The sequence below is a fragment of the Pristis pectinata genome, chromosome 7 (assembly GCF_009764475.1).
Source record: "Pristis pectinata isolate sPriPec2 chromosome 7, sPriPec2.1.pri, whole genome shotgun sequence".
NCBI classification, from domain to species: Eukaryota; Metazoa; Chordata; class Chondrichthyes; order Rhinopristiformes; family Pristidae; genus Pristis; species Pristis pectinata.
Genome location: NC_067411.1, coordinates 93,933,508 through 93,955,306, shown reverse-complemented (window position 1 = coordinate 93,955,306; position 21,799 = coordinate 93,933,508). Strand labels below are relative to the sequence as shown.

The following is a 21,799-nucleotide window of genomic DNA, read 5'->3' as shown; positions in this document are numbered from 1 at the left end:
ACTTTTATTTCTTATTAAATTCAGCACTCCTTCAGTACCGCACTAAAGTCTAAACCTGTGTAATTAATTCAAATAATTAATTGAAGTAGAATTTAAATTAATAACTTACCATTTTGGAAGCAAGAACATTATTAAATGAACTAAACTAATATTTACAAAGAAATAAAAACAGAAAATGCTCTAAGCACTCAGCAGGTCAAGCAGCAGCCATGGGTAGAGAAAGCAAGTAACTGCTTGAGATCAAGGACTCATTGTCAGAACTGGAAAAATGAGAAAACATTTGTGCTTTGAGTTGCAGAGAGGGTGAGATATAGAGAGAACAGAGGGAATGCCTGTGATAGGTTGTTAGAAACAAGAGGAAAGAAACACATTGTAAAAAGTTACAGCCACATCTGTGAGGAGAGAAAAAAAGGACATTTACCGAAATCACTAAATTTAATGTCAAGTTCCAAGGGCTGCTCTGTCCCAGTCAGTAGGTAAGATGCTTACATTGGGCATCTTTGGAACAGTCTAGGAAACTGATGGCATAGAGTTCAAAGTAAATGTTATCTTGACAACTTTGCTCTACACCCTATCACAGACATTCTCTCAATATCTGCAAATTTTTATTGCTCCATTTATAAAGAAATTCAATATCAAGATATAATTCAGGATCCATGTATAATTTAGCAGCTAATGTAAGACATATTCTCCAATAACTCACTATATAACCAAATAAAGCATTTTTATTCAAGTTTCTTGAAGTGCTCCTGCAAGCAATATATTATCCTAGGAGAATATTTTCATTTTGTTAACTTATTGAAGTCTATGATTGCCAGGTGATGATTTTATTTTGAAATGAATAAGAATACTTCCTAGTGTTCCCTTAAGAAGACCACCATTTGTTTATGATATGCATGATCTGGTCTGGGCTACTAACTGGCTACATGAAAACTCATCATTGATATACAAACATATTTGCATGCATTGGCTCTTTTCTGAGTTCAGTTGAATCCTTGTTTAACGAAAGGGATTTTGCCAATGTGTCCATTGGTGTACTATGGTTGAATGCAGCAATGTGGACACAATGCATTCTGCAATACGGTGAAACAATATTGGATGTCACTTTATTTTTTATAATATATATTTTAGCTTTATTCACTAATTTAACAACGTCAAATACTGATTTTCAATAAAATATTCACTAGTCTCTGAAGTAATTGTTGAACTAAAATCCACAGATATTCACTGCTTTCTAACATAAGGAACAAACAAAAATCATAATTTAGTAAGTATTAAGTGGTGGCAACAGGAGCTGCTTAACTGTCATTGGACCAGGTGTGTCCCAAAAGAATAACAAGCCCCATGAGGGAAAATACAAGTCTACAACAGCAGTTGATACACTGTCAAATGAACCAATAGTGTCACCCTGGGGGAAAATACAGGGCACGCTAAACTTCTACCCCAATATTAAACCATTGATCTTTGCATAGTACTTTTTTCTTTATTCCTTTGTATTATAACACAATATTATCCATTGTGCGAAAGCAAAATGCTGCCAGAAATCTGAAATAAAGCCAGAAAATGTAAGAAGTATGCAGCAAGCCAGGCAGTATGTGTGGAGGAAAAATACCAAAGGTAATGTTTCAGGCCAATGGCTTTACCATCAGAACCTGAAAGGTTGTTTCTCTCTATACAGATGCTGCCTTGCTGAGTATTCCCAGCATTTTCTGTTGTTACAACACATGCCAGTTGTCTTACCCTTTAATGCTTGCTAGCACATTGAGATATCTTATTACAGTTGTTGACTAAATTATACTTGCTTAAGTTATACTTAAGTGTTGAATTTTAGACATTTATACATGCTTTCTTTGTAAATATTGGTTTAGTTCTTTCAATAGTGTTCTTGCTTCTAAACTAGGAAGTTGTTAGTTGAAGAATGTTGAATTGCCAAATGGTTGCCTCTTTAGGTGGTCCCAAAGAGACCAAAGGTTTATTCAAAGGGGAGAAGAAATTTCTCCTGGTTTCCTGGACAAAATATATATCCCATTACCAATACCTTAAATCACATTTCTGTATTTTTTTCAATTTACTTTTTCTTTTTTTTGTATCGGGCAAAAGGGCGTTCCTTCCAAAAATATTCTGATAGAATTAGAACTTTCTAAATGCTAATGGAAATCCTGAGAAATATCTGAGTGTTGTTCAATTCAGCTCCAATTTCTAGCCCATTCCAAAAGAGCTACACTCCGACTGATGCTAGGCTACATCATGTGGTCAAAATTACCAGGGGTGTTTTTCCTGCCTAATATTTAAAACATTAAAACTTTACTTATACAGCACAGTAACAGGCCCTTCCAGCTCAACGAGCCCATGCCGCCTAATTACACTCACATTAACACTTGGAGTATTGTGTTCAGTTCTGGTTGCCTCATTATAGAAAGGATCTGGAAGCTTTAGAAAGGGTGCAAAGGAGATTTACCAGGATGTTGCCTGGATTGGAGATCATGTCTTATGAGGATAGGCTGAGTGAGTTAGGGCTTTTCTCTTTGGAGAGGAGGAGGATGAGAGGTGACTTGATAGAGGTGTACAAGATGATAAGAGGCATAGATCAAGTGGACAGTCAGAGACTTTTTCCCAGGGTGACAGTGGCTAACATGAGGGGACATAATTTTAAGGTAATTGGAAGAAGGTATAAGGGGGATGTCAGGGGTAATTTTTTTCCACACAGAGAGTGGTGGGTGTGTGGAATGCACTGCCAGCAGAGGTTGTGGGGGCAGATACATTAGGGACATTTAAGATACTCTTAGATAGACACATGAATGATAGAAAAATAGGGGGCTATGTGGGAGGGAAGGGTTAGATAGATCTTAGAGCAGGATAAAATGTAGGCACAACATTGTGGGCTGAAGGGCCTGTACTGTGCTGTAGTGTTCTATGTTCCATGTTAACCTACTAACCCATGCGTCTTTGTAATGTGGGAGGAAACTAGAACACCTGGAGGAAACCCATGCAGTCACGGGGAGAACATACAAACTCCTTACAGACAGTGGTGGGAATTGAACCTCGACTGCTGGCGCTGTAATAGCGTTACACTAACCGCCACACTACCGTGCCGCCCCTATTCTTGCCAAAGGAGAAGTGCATTTTTTGAGAATCACTGACTAACAGAATTAAATGGTAAAAAGTAGGGCAGTATGGACATTTAATTCATATCCATCAGAACTGGGCATCAAATAAAGTTTTTGTGATAATTCCTCTACTTTCAGTGGCCTTCCCAAAAAAAACCTAAAGCTCAGCAAGACTGCCAGAAAGTGGAAGGCCCTGCTCACAGAGGGATCAAAGATAATGCAAGTGAAAGCAACACAATAATGCTAGTGGACCTGCTGTAACCAACATGGGATGTAGAATACCTTGAAGTTACTTAATCCTTCAAAATGGCGGCACAACATTGTGGCCAAAGGGCCTGTACTGTGCTGTAATATTCTATGTTCTATGTAAAACATTCACTCGTCAATTTACTGAGCATAATCTATTTCCATGTACAAACATACAAAAATTAAAAGTCATAGAGTTGTACCGCATAGAAATTTGTCCCTTTCGCCCTCCACGTCAACCTTTTCTCCCCATCTATACTAATCCCATTTGCCCACATTAGGACCATATCTTTCTATTTAAATGTTATCTACTGAAATGTCTACCCAAATACTTCTTAAATGTAGTCACTATATCTGATTCCACTGGCACTATGCCTTCTTGTTTTTGATGCCCTTATCATGGGAAAAAATTTGGACTAGTTATCTTATCTATGCCTCTCATAACTTTAATATACTTATATCAGGTCACCCCTCAGCCTCCTTCGCTGCAGGGGAAACAAGGCCAGCCTATTTAATCTCTCCCTATAACTAAAGTCCTTCAATCCAGGCAACCTCCTGGTGAATCTCCTTTGCACTATCTCCAGTGCAATCATTTCCTTCCTATAGTGTGGCAACCAGAACCACACACAATACTCCATGTGGTCTAACCAGCATTTTGTAATCTTGCAACATATTGTCCCAACTTTCATTCCCTGTGCCCTGAACCATGAAGGCAAGCATGCCATATACCTTCTTCACCGCCTATTCACCCATGTTGCCACTTTCAGGGAACTATGAACTTGGACCCCTAGGTCTCCCTGTTCATCAATATTCCTTAGTGCCCTACCATTTACTATATATGTCCTACGTTAAAGGAATAATTAACAATTAAAAGATCATCAATACACATGGAAACCTACCATGGTCAAGCATGGAAATACATCACTGTCCCTAAATTCCATAATTAAGCCTAAAGAATTTACATAGTAAGGTTCAATCAGAGGTAGAAGAAAGTAAATATACCTGTACTCTTTTGTGATCAAGTGCAGCACAGCCTCTTTATTCTGTGCTCACGTTTGACAGATCTGAATTAAGTGGAGCTCAGGTTACAGGGAAGGAGAGGAATAGAAAAGTCAAGTCCTGATATGCCAAAAGATAGATAAGCATTTAAAAGGTAAGAGGTGAGACTCTGCAGTGCAGGCCACGTCAATCAAATGCATGACTTTTGAAGTGGACATGCTGTTCTATTTGTACCTATAGTCCACAGACTTAGAGAAGATTTCCTGTTTTGGGAGTCTGACGTTGGGCATACGGTTGACATAGAAGCCAGAAGAGCTTCAGTGATTAAGTCAATGATCACTTGGAGCTTCGACTCCCAATTTGTGCATATGCAAGGGTTATCTTCATATTTCAACTCTGGGGTGCCCTTGGGTTAGAGTGGAGGAAACGTGGGGGTTGAACAGTTGCTCATTTGCCCTGTTGATTAGCTCCACTGAGCTTGTTGGAGGTGAGATATAGCATTGTGGTAAGCAAGACTGAGAAGTGGTGAGGCAATGACACGGCCTTGTACATTTTTAAGAAGCTGCATCTTCACACATACATTACATCTGCTACTGACCCCACTCACACTATGCCCACACTCCTCTCCCCACCTATCCAGCTTCTGTCACTCTTGGCAATCTCAGATGCATCCAAAACCCTGCCTCAGGGATGAAAATCACATTACGCTGAATGTTTTGTGGAAGATGTAACCCCCCACCATGTTTGCCTTAGATATCATAGGAAAACCATCCATTGACCCCTATACTAAACTTCTGAAAATGTTTACCTTGTCTTGTCTCCTAGTGTTAACATCTGAGACTCAAACTTAGGCAAAAGATGGGAGGGGGGAAAAGGGAAAGGCAATTGAGCAGGGAAAGCACAACAAGGTCAGGATAAGGAGGCTCCAGTGATCATATTGGTTGGGCCTCTTGCATATTGTGGAGTTGGCTCCTGCCTGGCATCTAGTCAAAGTAACTGCCTGGATACTGACGAGAGGGGACACCAATAACTAAAGGCTGCCTCCAGAAATCCAGCTCCTTGCTGTTTGGAGAGGCCTAGTGTTGTGTTCTGCATTGCAGGTGCTCTCCTACGTTGGCTCTATTCCCAGGAAGGCTTGGACCCTCAGTGAGGCTTTGTCCCTGGCTCTGACTGTCAAGGCTATCACTGTAATTGAATATTTAAAAGGTACAGAATTAAATCAGATAAAAATAAGTCTACCTTCCATTCTGCCAGTACCCTGGGAGCTGGAAAGCCTGAGAAAGTCTACACTACCCCATTGGGCTCCAATGGGAGTCCACTGGCGCTGTTCAGATGTCTGGGCATTGGGACTGAACTGTAGCAGAAATCTGTACTTCAGCTTTTGGTAGGGAACCCAAAGTTTTGTAATTTTGTAATTTTGTTAATTTTGTAACTGATAATTTTGTTATAGGTTATAATTTTGTAATTATAACCATAATTTTGTAACCAAATTCCAAAGTATCAAGTTCAAAGTCTCTCAGACTGTGGTCCACAAAGCCAGCATACCCAGAGATATTGGCAAGACCCATACAAAATGTTCAAGTCAGCTTAGAAAATAGAAAATGTTAAGGTCTTTTTATTGAACCAAAGAGGCCCTTGGTTCAACTTGTAAGAAGACTGTAAACCTGAAAGCAAAAGATAACTGACAGGCAAAAACAGCTTGAACAATGGATTTGGAGGATTATCTGTGATACTGTCATTGTTAACAATGCTCAGGATTTCAAGGTCAAAAGAACTAAACCAGAAACCAAATGTCTAGGATGTGGGAAAGGTTATCAAAGAAATATTCTGCTGTCTTAGCTCAATTCTTACCAACTCACTTAGCTTTGAAAGAGTTCTTGATGAGTGGATCAGCAAGTGTCTATCACCATTGTCAAATGTACCTCTTGTGTGGAACAGCAAACTATCAACTACGATGCATAAAAGTGTCTGTCTAATAGGATTCTCTTTACATGGCTCTGAAAGTTGGGCCACGTATTCCAAGCAGAAACAGAAGCTGAGCAATTTCCACCTTTTACAGCCAGTCTCTGGAATCACTTGGAACCAATGGATCACCAGCAATAAGATTATTAAGAGAGCTGGTCAACCTTCTATGCAGGCCTGGCTGGGCTAGAGGTTTTACCAGCTAGGGCACACGGAGCACAGTTCTCAAGATGGCCTGCTGAAGGCTGTATTCCTTGGCCAACTCACGGACCATCTCCAATGCTGAAAAAGGCCAAAGCAACAAGGCCAACCAAATTCTCTAAAGATTCAGCATTTCCAGATTACTGTAAGTTACTCCTGGTGCAGGTAAATGGCAAAATGGTCAACGGAGTGTTGATGTGCATGTGAGAAGGAATAATTTTTAGGGTTATAGGGAAATAAAGAAAGGGAGAATGGGACTGAATGGGAGACAAATTGTCTCCTTCAGTATCAAAATAAGTACGTGAGTAAGCACTGATCTTGTTGCATTTCGAAATTGTTAAGGAATTAGAAGATCTATCTGAAGATCCAAGTTCCAGCCAATGTTCTCTCTTAACCTTGCATGAACAAGCACCTATTTAATAGCACATTAGACCCACACTCCTTCACATTAGTGATACTTAAAGGATTATCCACTCCTCGTAGGTGAGCTGCTGGTTAATTTTACTGATGTCCCTGATTTCACAGGTGTTGTACTAGCTCTTTCAAACTGATAAGAGTTTTCAGTGAGACCAGTGGCAGGACTGGAGATCTGGAGGACTTTTCACAAACTTTTTGCTTCACCAAGTAATGGCTGTTCTCAAAACGGGTGCATCAGAAGGCATTTGTAATTCTGCACGTCCGTGAGAATGAGGATGACGTGCAAAGCAGAACGTGATGGATGAGAGAGGGTGTGTTGGGGAGAGAAGATTGCGGAAGACTATTTAAACCCAGTTTGTTCAAGGAGCAATTGTCTAAGTGAACTCCAGCAAGAAGTGGTGTTTGAGAGCACAGTGCTTCACTCCTGCAGCTACAACTCCAACCTCAAAGTAGAGCAAGGACTGCAGTGCCACAGCTGTCAAAGGAACAGTGACGAAGAAATTTATCCTGTGCTTCTTTCAAGGCTAGATTTGCAGATATTTACAACATTCCCGAATGTGTCATACACTGCCATTTTCTACTCAAATGGAGCTAACTGCACTTCAGTGGAGTGGCACATATCTTTAGTAGAATTGCAAGCTAACCCAAGGGCAGGATGCCATTGAATGCACATATACTGTGGTGTACGTCAACCCTGCCTTATACCAAATATGAAAGAGATTCTACTGAATTGACATCTGGTGGGTGTCTGGCCATAGGCAGGGGAACCATACAGGTCAATGCCGAGTAACGTGGCATCAGGTGTGACATCTTCATTTTGTGATAGATTGGCAGTTGCGTAAGAGACTCACACCAAACCAAGGTGTAGCTTTTGGACGATAGGAGTTACCTCAGAATGGGTCGGGATTTAAAAGTAGAGAGACTTTGTTATAGTTGTACAGGGTGCTGGTGAGGCCACACCTTGAACACTGCACACAGTTTGGTCCCCTTACTTAAAAAAGATGTAGTAGCATTGGAAGCAGTCCAAAAGAGATTCACCTGGCTCATGCCGGGGATAAGAGGGAAGACAGGTTGGTGTCCCTTGTTTAGAAGAATGAGGGGTGACCTTATTCAAGCATATAAGATTATAGAGGGCTTGATAGGGTAGATATTAAGATGGCAGAGTCACAAACAAGGGGACATGGATACAAGATAAGGGGACAGTCATTTAAAACTGAGGTGCGTAGAATTTTCTTCTCTCAGAGGGTGGTGGAGGCCAGATTAGTAGAAATATTTAAGGTGGAGATGGATAAATATTTGGAAGAACGAGCAATTAAGGGATATGGGGAACTGGCACAGCAAAGGAGGAGAGGCCAGTATAGATCAACCATGATCATACTGAATGGCAGGGCAGGCTTGAGCACCCTGGTGGTCTACTCCTGCTCTTATTTTCTCGTGTTCTACTGATAACTCCAGCAATGGCAATGCAAAATGCAAAGTAATACAAATTAAACACTCAAACCAAATTTATACATGAATTCATGCTTTGCTCCACATAAGTCAACATCATTCTTGGACACTCACTTAATGACCATCTTCTGCGTGCCTCTGTCTGTTGTAGTGTACCTACACAGAGGTTCCCCAGTGGTTCCAGCATGCTTGATGAAAGGTTGCTTATTGGCCATCTGAGAGGACTAAAGGTGGTCATGGAGGACAAGCTCAAAGAGGTCTAGCCTAAAATGCCAGCTATAGCTGGCACCATCTCTGTTGGGTGACAGTAGTCTGGACTGTTGAGTTAAAAAGCAAGAGCACTGGTGGTGTGAGAGGGTTAATGACACCCTCTTGCTATAGGCCACCTATTGCGTGTGTCTTAGCATTGTACGGAATCTGTCTCTATATTGTTCCCTAAATTACAGACAGTGTCAAACTTTGAGCTAGTGTTCTAAGTGTGAAATCTAATAATGTTGTGCCTTTTTCACAGTCTTCTTACACTGCCGGCTGTGGTTCTTGGCTATGTGAAAGGAAGGAGGCAAGTGTAACCTTGTGATCTCTATTGGTACAAAACCGGAAATGTCTGATCCCTTCTAATCTAAGTAGACTCATGACTACTTAGAGTCATAGAGCAATACAGCACAGATACAGGCCCTTCAGCCCACCGAGTCCATGCCGAACACATTGTCCACCCAGCTAGTCCCAATTTCCTGCATTCGGCCCATATTCCTCCAAGCCCCACCTCTCCATGTACCTATCCAAGTGCTTTTTAAATGACACTATTGTACCTGCCTCAACTACTTCCTCTGGCAGCTCGTTCCATATACTCACCACCCTCTGCGTGAAAAAGTTGCCCCTCAGGTCTCTTCTTTCCCCTCTCACCCTAAATCTGTGCCCCCTAGTTTTAGACTCTCCTACCCTGGGGAAAAGACATCACCATCCACCTTATCTCTTCCTCTCATAATTTTAAACATTAATTACCAAATTAGTCAAAAACTATGAAATAATTTTAGTTATCAAATTTACTGCACTAGTACTTTATTGTTTTTTGAATGTACAGTTGTAGGGTGGCTGGAAAGAAAACAAAGAGGAGAAAGATTGGTTAGTGACGTCAGCACTAAACAACATTCAGAGGAATTGGCAACTCACTGCACACCACTCCCGATTTTGTTCTTCAGTTTTTAGCCAACGTTAGGTCTCCCAGTTCAGAGGCATACTGCAGTCACACCACTCTCTCTGTGCTGTTAGCTATTCCCAGAGTTTGGATTGAATCAATGAACTTTTTCCATTAATACATGTATGATTGTGGCTGAAGTCAATAGTAGACTATGAAAATCACTTAGTATATGGATGGGAAATAATGTAGAAATAACAGGTGCACTAGGGTTTACCTAGAGAGGAGATGGAAGCTATTAGGTCACACTACCTGAGAATCAAAGCATGTTGGAACATTGAAAGTGCCTCAATTCAATTTACCTCAGAACTAATGTTGAAGGCTGTAAAAGAGTCAGAAACAGGCCCTTCAGCCCACCAAGTCCATACCCATCTATACTAACCTCATTTACCATTGGTCCATAATCATCTATACATAAGCAGTTCAAGTGTTCTTGCAGATAATTCCTAAATGTCTACCTGCCTCCACCACCCCCTCAGGTAATGCGTTCTAGATTCCAAGCACTCCCCAAGTGATTAAAATCTTCCTCAGATCCTCCCTAAACCTTTCCCAGTCTTAAATATATCTGTTATGGGGGGAATTTTCCAACTATCTGCCTTACCTATGTTTCTCAGGAGGCAAAGGAAAAGTAAGACGTCCATGCTTATACCGTCTGCAGCAGGTAAATCAGAAGAGATTGTGACATAAACTAGTGGTGGAATATGGGAAGGATAATTATAGGAGGATGCCATCTTCTTGATGCTTTCGGCCTCTCAGCTGACCACAGTTTCTGGAAGACTTTCAGAGCAATGGTCAGCAACAAATCTTCCATAAGGGTTAATGCATGCAGATATACCTCTCCTCTTACAGTTTGCTTCCGCTGCTTCTGGTCGTGTATTGCTATTGCACTTCCTCTTAAAAAGATGCAGGCTAGTTTTGACTCATAGTATTGCCCAATCTAATGATGCATCCAATTTATAATGCAGTCAGTGCCGAGTGGACACTGAAATCATTGAAGGGAGCACACAGCACAAAGTTGGCATGTTGCCTTCATTGAACTCAATGGTATGGATTAATTGCTTATCCCAATCCTTGCACCCATTATCAGGGAATTATTAAACTTGGCCCTGATAGCTTTCAATATTTGCTTTGCACTGAAATGCTAAAAGATTCTTTAGAGGTAGTTTTTCAGTGCCTTGTATAGGTTCTTAAATTTATCTTAATAATATCCAACTTCCAGTTCTACTGATCCAATCTTACTCAACACTTATTACAGCTTCATGGTGTACAACACATTTCCCAGAAGTGAGCTTTAACAATTTAGGTCTTCAAGTGTCATCATAGCAAAAGGTACCAGTGATTTTATTTCTGAAACTACCTGGATGGTTATTGATAGCCATGACACAAAAATAGATACTATTGATTTTGATACTCATGATGTTTCATTATTTTACTGATAAATTTGTCTTTTATCGTCCCAGGTTTTCTAATAATTTCATTATCACCCAATGTAATAAAGTCACTTATATCACCTATATCAAAATGTCCTTATACTATGAGCCTTTAGTGATAACAGTAACCAAATCCTTCACACCAAAATAAAAGCAACAAAATAAAACAAGGAAAACAAATTACTTTTATGAGAGAAGTGAAAAGGTGTATTTCTGTTCTATGATTTTGAGTTAGCCTTAACTTAATAATGAATAAGCATGAAGGATAGTGTAAAAACTTTTCATATGTTCAAGAACTGATCAAAATGTAATGAAGCATATGGCACTGTCTAACATATTACAAATGAAAACTAAATTAATACACCCAATTATAATATTAAAGTAAATACTGTGCAAAGAATGAATGAATATTAATCAATCAGAAGTTCATTAGAAAAATGATTTTCATTTGTGACTATCTCATGAGGGGAGGTTTTGCCCATTGTCAGAAAAACTCAAGATTTGCAACTTTGACTGCGAAACAGTCACCTAGTCTGCGTTGGGTCTCACCAATGTAGACGAGGCTCTCTAAATAGCATATCAGTTGGGTAAAATCTCTCTTTATGGCATGGGAGTTAAGCAAGGCTGGTGAGAACGGTGAAGAAATATTTATTGGGCAGGATTTCACTTAATTTTAAGGATCTGCTGGATTTTCAGACTGCTGATTTTAACTTACGGAGTATCTAGTGTTCTCCACATCTGATTTCAGAGATGGATAGGAGAGGGAGGGATGGACATTGCAGGTGGATTGGAGAAAGGGAATATCTGGAATAGGCTGAGGCCAGGTCTGGTGAATTAGCGGGGACAGTTCGAGGGTGATTACACTTTTTTGTACGAGTTGTCTCGCTAATAGCAGGGCTATATTAATGGAGAGACAGAGCCAATGTAACAGATGGATGACTTGGAGCAGAAATGGCCAGTTCTGATGACAGACAGAGAAAGCGAGATTCCTGAAGTTGGAGAATTTGATGTTGAGTAGGGAAGGCTGCATGGTGCCCAGAAAGAAGTTGAGATGTTATTCCTCAAGCCTGTGTTAGGCCTCATTGTAACAGTGCAGGAAGCCACAGACAGAAATCAGAATGGGATGTGTTAGAGAATTAATAGGGCAGGCAATAGGAAGCTGAGGGTGACTCCTGCAGAATGAACACAGATCCTCTGCAAATTGATTACTCAGTCTGTGTCTGGTTTCTCCAGCGTAGTGGAGACCATATTGTGAACAGTGAATGCAATATAGAATAGAATAAGTGAAAATGAATTACTGCTTCACCTGAAATCTCTTTTTCTTCTCTCTTTGTATCTATCTGTAGCTTATTTTACTCTTACTCACTATTTCTTCTCTACACATTTTGAACTTTCTTCCTATCCAAACTCTTAATGCTTAAGGAGTTACAGCTCTCAAGACATATTCTGATTCTTCCCTCTCGACCATGACTTCACAACTGAGCATCAGCCAATGTCCCCCGGCTAGTCGTAGACCTCATTTCCTCAGAAGGTCTTCACTCCACAGCTTCCAATTTTATAGTGCCCCAGCCCTGTACAGCTCAGTTCTGCCTTCTGTCCAATACACTCATTCACCTGGCCAACCTGTTCCTCACATTAAAAACCTTCTCCTTCAACCCCACATAACTTTCTCCAAATCGAAAGGTGCTATGGGGATTCACATGGACCCAAATTTACGTGTCCTTTTGTGGGATACATGGAACAGTCTTTGTTTCATATCCTACTCAGACCCTCTCCCTCAACTTGTTTTCTGGTATGTCGACAACGCTGGTGCTGCTTGAAAATTTCCACCCTATCAAAGGTCCATTTCTGATTCTTTTCTTCCCTTTTTGGATTACTCCGTCTCCATCTCAGGAGGTAGGTTAGCAAGAAATAATAATTACAAGTCCACAGATTCCCACAGCCATCTTGACCATAGTTCCTCCAGCCCCACTCCTGTAAGGACTCCACTCCATTCTCCCAATTCCTCTGTCTCCATTGTATTTGCTGTGAGGACAAGACTTTCCACACAAGTGCCTCTTAAATGTCCTCCATCTTTCTGAACTGTGGTTTTCCCCTCTATTAGAGTCGGCAAAGCCCTTGACTGCATCTCATCTATTTCCAGCACCTCTGCTTTCACCATCTTCCTCCTGGACTGAGCACAGAGTCACCTTGGACCTTCCACCTCCCATCTCACTAGCCTCTGCATTCAACGGATCCTTTCTGCAACTTCTTCCAGCTCCAATAAGATTCCACCACCAGACTCACATTCCTCTCCCCTCTCCTTTCAGTACTTTGATGGGACTGATATGTTTGCAACCCCTTGCATCAAATGGAGCAACTCTGTTTTACAGCACTTTCCTATGCAACCAGTGGAGATGTAACACTGGACTTTCACCTCCTCTTTCCCCAGGAGCCCCAACAGTCTCTCAGGTAAAGTGGTGATTCATTTGCACTTCATCCGATCTGGTGTACTGCATTGTGTTCATAATGTGCCCTCCTCTACGGTGAATAAACCAAATGCATTCAGTTCACTGAGGTGACCTTGAACTTTTGGTTGCCTGCCACCTTATTTCCCAGTCCCACTCCCTATCTATCTGTGACCTCCTGTACTGATACATTGAGACCCAACACAAGCTGGGTACATTGCAGCCTTCTGTATTCAATAGGGAATTCTGAAACTTTAATTAATTAACTTTTTCTGTCTGTATCAGAACTGGCCACTTCTGCTGTAAGGCTCAGGATTTTCTCTCCGTTATTACAGCCTCACCTACAGGGCATGTTGCATAGCCCTGTTATCAACAAAAAAACATAACACAGACAAAGTCGTGTAATCACCTTCTACTACCCCATTAAACAATATGACTCAACTTCATCCTTTCAAGTTCCTGTCCCCTCCACCACCTTCTCTGCAACTTAAAAGTACCATTTCCATTTCTCTTTCCCAGTCCTTAAAAAAAAATCACTGACTTTAAATATTAACTCTATTTCATTTTCCACTGTCTGACCTGTTGAGTGTTTCCAGCATTCTTTGTTTGTATTTGTTGCCTATGATGTTCTATGGTTAGTGTATGTCAATAAAAGTTCACTGATAGTACCAACAGGATTTTAATCTAAATTTTGATCAAGGATTACACTCCACAGTGAATGTAATCTATTAAAGCAAGTAATAGTTTTATATTAAGAAAATAAAGACATACAAAACAAGAGCAGGAATAAGCCACACAGAAGAAACTGTGTCCATATGCTTCCATTTCTTACCTCCCCGATCTCGTACTGCCAGGTTATGGCCACTCTTCAGTAGAACGTTCAGCTGGTACATTCCTGTGCTTGCCGAGAGGTGATCTATGTTACTTGATCTAAGTACTTGGTTCCCCTGCAGAAAGTAAATGGGGGAAAAAAAACGAATATCTATTGAAAAACTAAACTGGGATACATTTAAAAAAAACTTTAAAGGCAACTTTATAATATATGTTGTATATTTCCACTGCTTTTCCTTCAGCTGTGTCCCTCCAGTATTATCATTGCCTGCAGTGGAAGTCATACTCCACAGTGTTGATCTATAGCTGGCTGTTATGAGGTTATTATCACACTCCTTTGAAATTTTCCTCCTTCTCTGAGGAGATGTAGATGATCTCTAGTCTTCCCTGCAGAAGCATTTATGAGATGGTGATTCATTCTTGACAAGAACCCTCTGCTAATGAATCCAGCAATACATCAACCACAAACATACTGACGTTCTTTTAATTTCAAAGCAGGAAACCTTCAAACTCTCAATAAATGTTTAGTTTAACCTGTTACCAGTGTTCCTAGTTACATTCAGCTTTGAAGTAAAATTACATTTGTAGTAGTCTGTTGATTGAAGATGTGTACACAATTGGAAGGAGATGTTTGGGATTCAACTGTTTGGATTCAACCAACATTTTTGTCAGTTTTACGTCACAATGCAATGGTTCTTTTTCTCCTACTCCTTTCACTATGTTATAGCAGTGCAAGGTTACAGTGCACATTGTAAAATAATCCACTAATGCAAAGAGGAATTACATATGGTGATAACACACTGAAACCATCTGCTTTTAATTTAAGGAAGGGAAAACAAGTTGCTCATGGCTAAACCTTGATGTCAAACTGCTAGTTAAGAAAATACTAGAATAAATGAGGATTCAGTGAAGGCCTCAGGTTAGTAGACTATAAAGTGGAAACCTGTTCCAAGGTCGCAAAATAAGTTGTCAGCAAAATAAAGTGACAATGCCTGACTAGCAAATATCCACTACAAACACCTAACATGCTCATAGTGCATTTCTGTATTACACTGGCATTTAAAGTAACTCAGGAATATAAGAAATAGAAGACAAAAGAGGCTGCAGATGCCGGAATCGGCAACAAAAAACAGAATGCTGGAAGAACTCAATCGTTCAAGCAGCAACTGTGGAGGCATAAGGTGTAAGTCGACATTTTGGGTCAAGACCCTGCATCAGGACTGAGATGAAAGAGGAGCAATTGCCAGTATATAGCAGTACAAGGGAAGGGTGAGGCAGAGGTTGGTAGGTGATAGGTGAAACTAGATGAGGGGGAAGGGGTGATGGGCAGATAGAACGAGTCCTGGTGAGGACATTAGGTTACATGGCTCCGTAAACCTGCTCTGCCATTCAACAAGACCAATCAGCAGATCCAATCTTGACCTTGCTTGCAGTGCATTCTCGTGCCTGGTCCCCACAGTCCCTGATCCTCCTAAAGTCTTAAAATCGATTTACTGAAAACTTATTCAGGTTTAGCCACTTCTGTTGTGCACAATGTGTTTGCTGACTTTCTTTTAATTGTTCCAGATCCAGAAAGCAATAATGAACACACTGTAAATAGTCATTATTGGTTTTTTGGTTCACTAACCATCCAGAAGCATTAGTCAATGTAATACTATATAAGCAATATACAAGTCCCACAAATAATAATTCTTGAACATTCCTTAACTCTTGGTACAAGGTTGTTATCTTTATAAGGTTGAGTGAAATGCAATGGATTATCTAAGATGTTTCACCTTTGGACAAATCAGTCCGTTTATGGTGTTTTGAGCTTTTAGCACAGACCTTGATGAGAACTGAGGGAATCTGCTGGTTGGCTGAGTGCCAATGGGAAATGATAAAGCATGGGAATTAGTTGTAGAGTTGGAACGAGATGCAAAGTAATATAAACCACTGGATCTTACAGACATAAGCAAAGTAATGGGATAACATCTATTGCCTGTAATTTCTGTGCCATTTGGCAACTTCAGGATGTTTGAAGTGGACCTAAAGATTAAAAACTGGAATGAAAATATGTCAGTTCTGGATATGAATTTAAGATCTCTGCTGCACTTTTAGCTTGTATTAGGGACAGATACAGTTCTTTAAGCAACATTCTCATTTTCAATGCACAAGGAAGAAAGTTAAGTCCAATAATTAGAAGCCATTTGGCCTAAGATAAGAATATTTTTAGAGACAGTAATTCAGGACAAAATGATTGGCACTGGGAAAAATAGAGATTGATAACACTTTTGGATAATTTTGGATGTTAAAGAAATCAAAGGAATGTGGCAGTGTGGTAAAAGGTCCTGATCTCATTGAATGTCGAGCAACCATGACCCCCACAACCATGCCTTGGCCCATTTCTGATTCTTATGTTCTTACAAATGAAAGTTACAATGAATTTGTTAAAAATAAATTGCAATAATCTTACTTGAATAACTTCTTTGCTGAAGTAATGGAAAGGATGGGTGGATTAGTATAGTTTATACTATGTAATTAACTTTCAAAAAAGTTTTGTTAAAAAACTATAATATATTTGTAGATAAAATCTAAGAACAAAAAATTAAAAAGGGAGTGTGTGAGAATAAAATTGGCTAAGGGATGGAGAGCAGAGGATAGTGGTGAATAATTAATTTTCAGAATAAATAGAAGTGTTCAGTAGTGTTTCGCTTGGGTTTGTTTTACAAACTCTTCTCCTTTTGTGCATAGGACACTCAGAAATGAAGCAAGCAATAACACACTTCAGGAGGACACAAGGCAGATGGGTGAAACGGAGGTCACATGAAAATGAAGCTTAATTCACAGTATGTGAAGCAATTTATTGGTCATGAAGAACAAGGAAAGCCAACATAGAACAGAGAACAGTACAGCACATGAACAGGACCTTCAGCCCACAATGTCTGCACCAACCATGAAGCCAATTTAAACTGTTTGTTCGATTGTTAAAATGCCTCTTAAACATTGCAATTGTATCTGCTTCCACCAATTACCCTGTAAAGTTATGCAAAAGACTTGCCTTGTAAACTCCTTTAAACTTGCCCCCTCTCACTTTAAAGCTATGCCCTCTAGTATTTGATATTTCTACCCTGGGAAAAAGACTCAGTCTACCTTCCTTAACTATGCCTCTCATAATTTTAAATACTTCTTTCAGGTCATCCCTCAGCCTCCGGCACTCTGTAGAAAACAATCCAAGTTTGTCCAACCTCCTCTTATTGCTAATACTCTCTAACCTGGGCAACCTCCTGGTGAACAACTTCTGCACCCTCTCCAAAACCTCCACATCCTTCCTGTAATGTAGCGACCAGAACTGCACACAATACTCCAAGTGTGGGCAAACCAAAATTTTATACAGCTACAACATAACATCCTGAGTTTTACACTCAACACTCCTACTGATGAAGGCCAATATGCTGTTTGCCTTCTTTACCACCCTATCTACTCATGTTGCCACTTTCAGGAAGCTATGGAGTTGCATCCCACTATCCTTCTGTACATCAGTGTTCCAAGGATCCTGCCATTTACTGTATACTTTTCTCTTATATTTGACCTGCCAAAGTGCAACACCTCACACTTTTCCGAATTTAACTCCATCTCCCAGTTCTCTGTCCACACTTATCTGGTCTATATCCTGCTGAATTCTTTGACAACCTTTCTCATGATTCACAACTCTTGCCAATTTTTGTGTCATTGGCAAACTTACTGATCAGCCCACCAACATTTTTATCCAGATCATGTATACATATAAATGAGGTCCCAGCAGCAATCCCTGCAGAACACCACTGATCACAGACCTCACGTCAGAATGACATCGCTTCACCACTAACCTTTGTCTTCTATAGCCAAGCCAATTTTGAATCCAATCTACCAATTTCCCTACCACTGATGTAAGAATCATTGGCCTATAATTTCACGAGTTGCCTCTATTGCCATTCTTAAAAGGAGGAACAACAATGGCTATTTTCCAGTCCTCTGGGACCTCACCTGTGGCTAAAGAGGACACAAAGTTCCCTGTCAAGGCTCCAGAAAACTCCTCTCTTCACTCTCTCAAATAACCTGGGATAGATCCTGTCAGGCTTTGGGGACTTATGCACTTTAAATGAACCCCAACACCTCCTTCTCCTTGATATCAACATGCCCTAGAATATCAGCATACCCCTCCCTGATCTCACTATCCTCCATGTCCTTCTCCTTGAAGAATACTGATGTGAAGTAGTTGTTTAGTATCTTGCCCACTTCCTTTGCCCAAGTAGTCCTACTTTCCACAGTTACCCACTTGTTTTTAATGTATGTATAAAAATCTTGGAATTCTCTTTAATCGTCAAGGACATTTCATGCCCCCTTTTAACCCTGACCGACTTCAGCTTCCTAAACCTTACGTATGCTTCCTTTTTCTTTTTGACTAAATTAGCAACATCGCTTGTCATTCAACATCAACAAAATGGTGCAAGTTCAAAGAAGCTGCAGGAAGATAGATGCCTGTCTTTGAAGGTGGCAGAATATATTAAGACAGCTTTAAAAACGCAATCAGAAAATTTGCTTTATAAAGGGATAGAATACAAAGCAGCTTGTCCAAAATGCCAAGCTTGCCCAATATGCTTTCATGTAGATAACCTGAACAGCATTGGAAAAGTATTAGATGCTCTTTCAGTTCACTAGATTAGGAACAATCCTTGAATCCCATTTTAATGTTGTTAAAATTGTAAAGATATTCATTATAACAGCTTTGAGTTTAATTACAATATGTTCTCTCATCAACTAACTGTTAATTATACCACCTTTAATAGTCAATTTCTAATAACATAGAAACATACAACACAATTCAGGCCCTTCAGCCCACAAAGCTGTGCCGAACATGTCTCTACTTTAGAAATTACTAGGCTTACCCACAGCCCTCTATTTTTCTCAGCTCCATGTACCTATCCAAAAGTCTCTTTATAAGACCCTTTTAATATATTTTAATAACATTGAAATATATTAAAAGCCAGTAATCAGTCATACAGCATGGAAACAGGACCTTGTGCCCAACTCGTCCTTGCTGACTGTGTTGCCCAGTGAGCTAGTCTTCACTTGCTAACATTTATCCCACAGCTCTCTAACCTCTCCTATCCATGTATTTATCTAGATGTCTTTCAAATATTGCTAATGTGCATGCCTCAACCACTATTTCTGGTAGCTTATTCCAAATATGCACCACCTTTTGCATGAAGAAGCTGCCCCTGAGAGAAATCTCTTGCCTCTGATCTTAAATCTATGCCCTCTTGCTTTTAGCACCCCCTCCCTGGGAAAAAGACCACGTGCTTTCACCCTCTCTATGCCGCTCATGATCTTATATACCTCTATCAGGTCACCATGGAATAAAGTCCTAGTCCACGTAACCTCTCCTTGTAACTCAGGCCGCCAAGTCCAGGCAACATTCTGGGAAATCTTTTCTGTACTCTTGCTAGTTTAATAACATTTTTCCTATAACAGAATGACCAAAACTGTACACAATACTCCAAGTGCTGCCTCATCAACATCTTTTATATCTGCAATGTAACTTCCCAACCCCTCTAATCAATGCCCTGACTGATGAAGGCCAGTGTGCCAAATGCCTTCTTCACCACCCTGTCTACCTGTGACACCACTTTCAGTGAACTATGCACTTGCACTCCTGGGTCCTTCTGTTCCATAACACTCCCCAGGGCCCTACCATTCACTGTACAAGTCCTATCCTGGTTTCATCTCCCAAAATGCAATACCTCACATTTATCTGGGTTGAAAGCCATTTGCCAACCCTCAGCCCACATACCCAGCTGATCAAGATCCACCCATAATTTTTCACAACCTTCTACACTGTCTGCAACACCACCTATTTCAGTATATCCACAAATTTACTAACAATGCCAATTCACATCCAAATCATTTATATAAATTAGAAACAACAAAGGTCCCAGCACCGACCCCTGTGGCACACCACTAGACAGAGGCCCCCAGTCCGAGAAACAACTCTCGACCATCACCCTCTGCTTCCTAGCACTGAGCCAATTATGAATCCAATCTGCCATCTCTCCCTGGATCCCAGATGCTCTAACCTTCCAGACTAGCCTGCCATGAGGACCCCTGTCAAAGGCCTTGCTAAAGTCCACATTCACAGCATATACTGCCTTGTTAAATTCCATGTAGACAACATCCACTATCCTACCCTCACCTACCCTCTTGGTTACCTCCACGAAGAACTCCAGGAGATTTGTCAGACACGACTTCCCATGCACAAAGCCATGCTTACTGCCCTGAATCAGACCCTGTCTCTCCAAATGTTGGTAGATCCTGTCCCTCAGAATCCCCTCCAGCAATTTACCCACCACCAATGTCAGACCCACTGGCCTGTAGTTTCCTGGCTTGTTTTTGTGACCCTTTTTTAAACAATGGTACCACATTAGCCAGTCTCCAGTCCTCTGGAACCTCACCTGTGGCCATAGATGAAGCGAGAACCTCTGCAAAGGTCTCTGCAATTTCTTCTCTAGCTTCCCACAAGGTCCGAGAACACACCAGGTCAGGCCCTGGGGATTTATCCACCTTAATGTACTTTAAGGCCTTGAATACCTTCTCCTTGCTAATTCATATGTGGTCCAAGACAACACCACTCATTTCCTCTATTTCCTTAGCTTCCATCATTTTCTCCACAGTAAAAACTGAAGAAAAATATTCATTAAGAATCTCTCCCACTTCCCTTGGTTCCACACACAGATGGCCATGCTGATATTTAAGGTGACCTATTCTCCCTTAATATACCTATAGAATCTCTTGGGATTTTGCCTCACTTTGCCTGCCAGATCCTTCTCATATCGTCTTTTTGCCCTCCTAACTTCTTTCTTAAGTGCACTCCTACACTTCTTGCAGTCATCAAGAGATTCACTCGTTCCCAACTGCTTATGCACAGTGTATGCCTCCCTCTTTTTTTTAAACTAGAGCCTCAATGTCTCTGTCAACCAGGGTTCCTGAAACCTGCCAGCCTTGCTCTTCACCCTAACAGGAACATGCAGACCCTGAATTCTTAACATCACACTTTTAAAGGCCTCCCACCTAGCAGACGTTCCTTTCCCTGTAAACAATCTTGCCCAATCAACCTCTGCAGGATCCTACCTAACGGCTTCAAAATTTGCTCTGCCCCAGTTCAGGACCTTAACCTGTGAACCGGTCTTGTCCTTCTCCGTAACTATTTTAAAACTAATAGAATTATGGTCACTGGACCCAAAGTGTTTGCTGACAGACACTTCTGCCACTCACCCTATCTCATTCCCCAGAAGGAGGTCCAGTGCTGCACCCTCTCTAGTAGCTCGCTCTATATATTGATAAAGGAAGTTTTTTGGACACATTTCAGAAATTCCACTCCGTCCAAGCCTTTTACACTATGTTTAGTCCAGTCAATATTAGGGAAGTTAAAATCTCCCACTAATACTACCCTATTATATTTACAACGAGCTGCAATCCCTCTACATATCTGCTCCTCCAATT

At 40.6% G+C, this 21,799-nt stretch overlaps 1 protein-coding gene across 4 annotated transcripts in view; it reads right to left on the bottom strand.

Annotated features, from left to right (window-relative positions):
* The window catches only part of LOC127572741 (multiple C2 and transmembrane domain-containing protein 1-like), a 409,900-nt gene that overhangs the window by 263,750 nt on the left and 124,351 nt on the right, over nt 1–21,799 (bottom strand). For all 4 annotated transcript variants that reach the window (XM_052020315.1, XM_052020317.1, XM_052020316.1 and 1 more), the window contains one exon: nt 14,286–14,400. In XM_052020315.1, the coding sequence (XP_051876275.1) occupies nt 14,286–14,400 (115 nt within the window). The remainder of the gene's footprint in view (nt 1–14,285; nt 14,401–21,799) is intronic.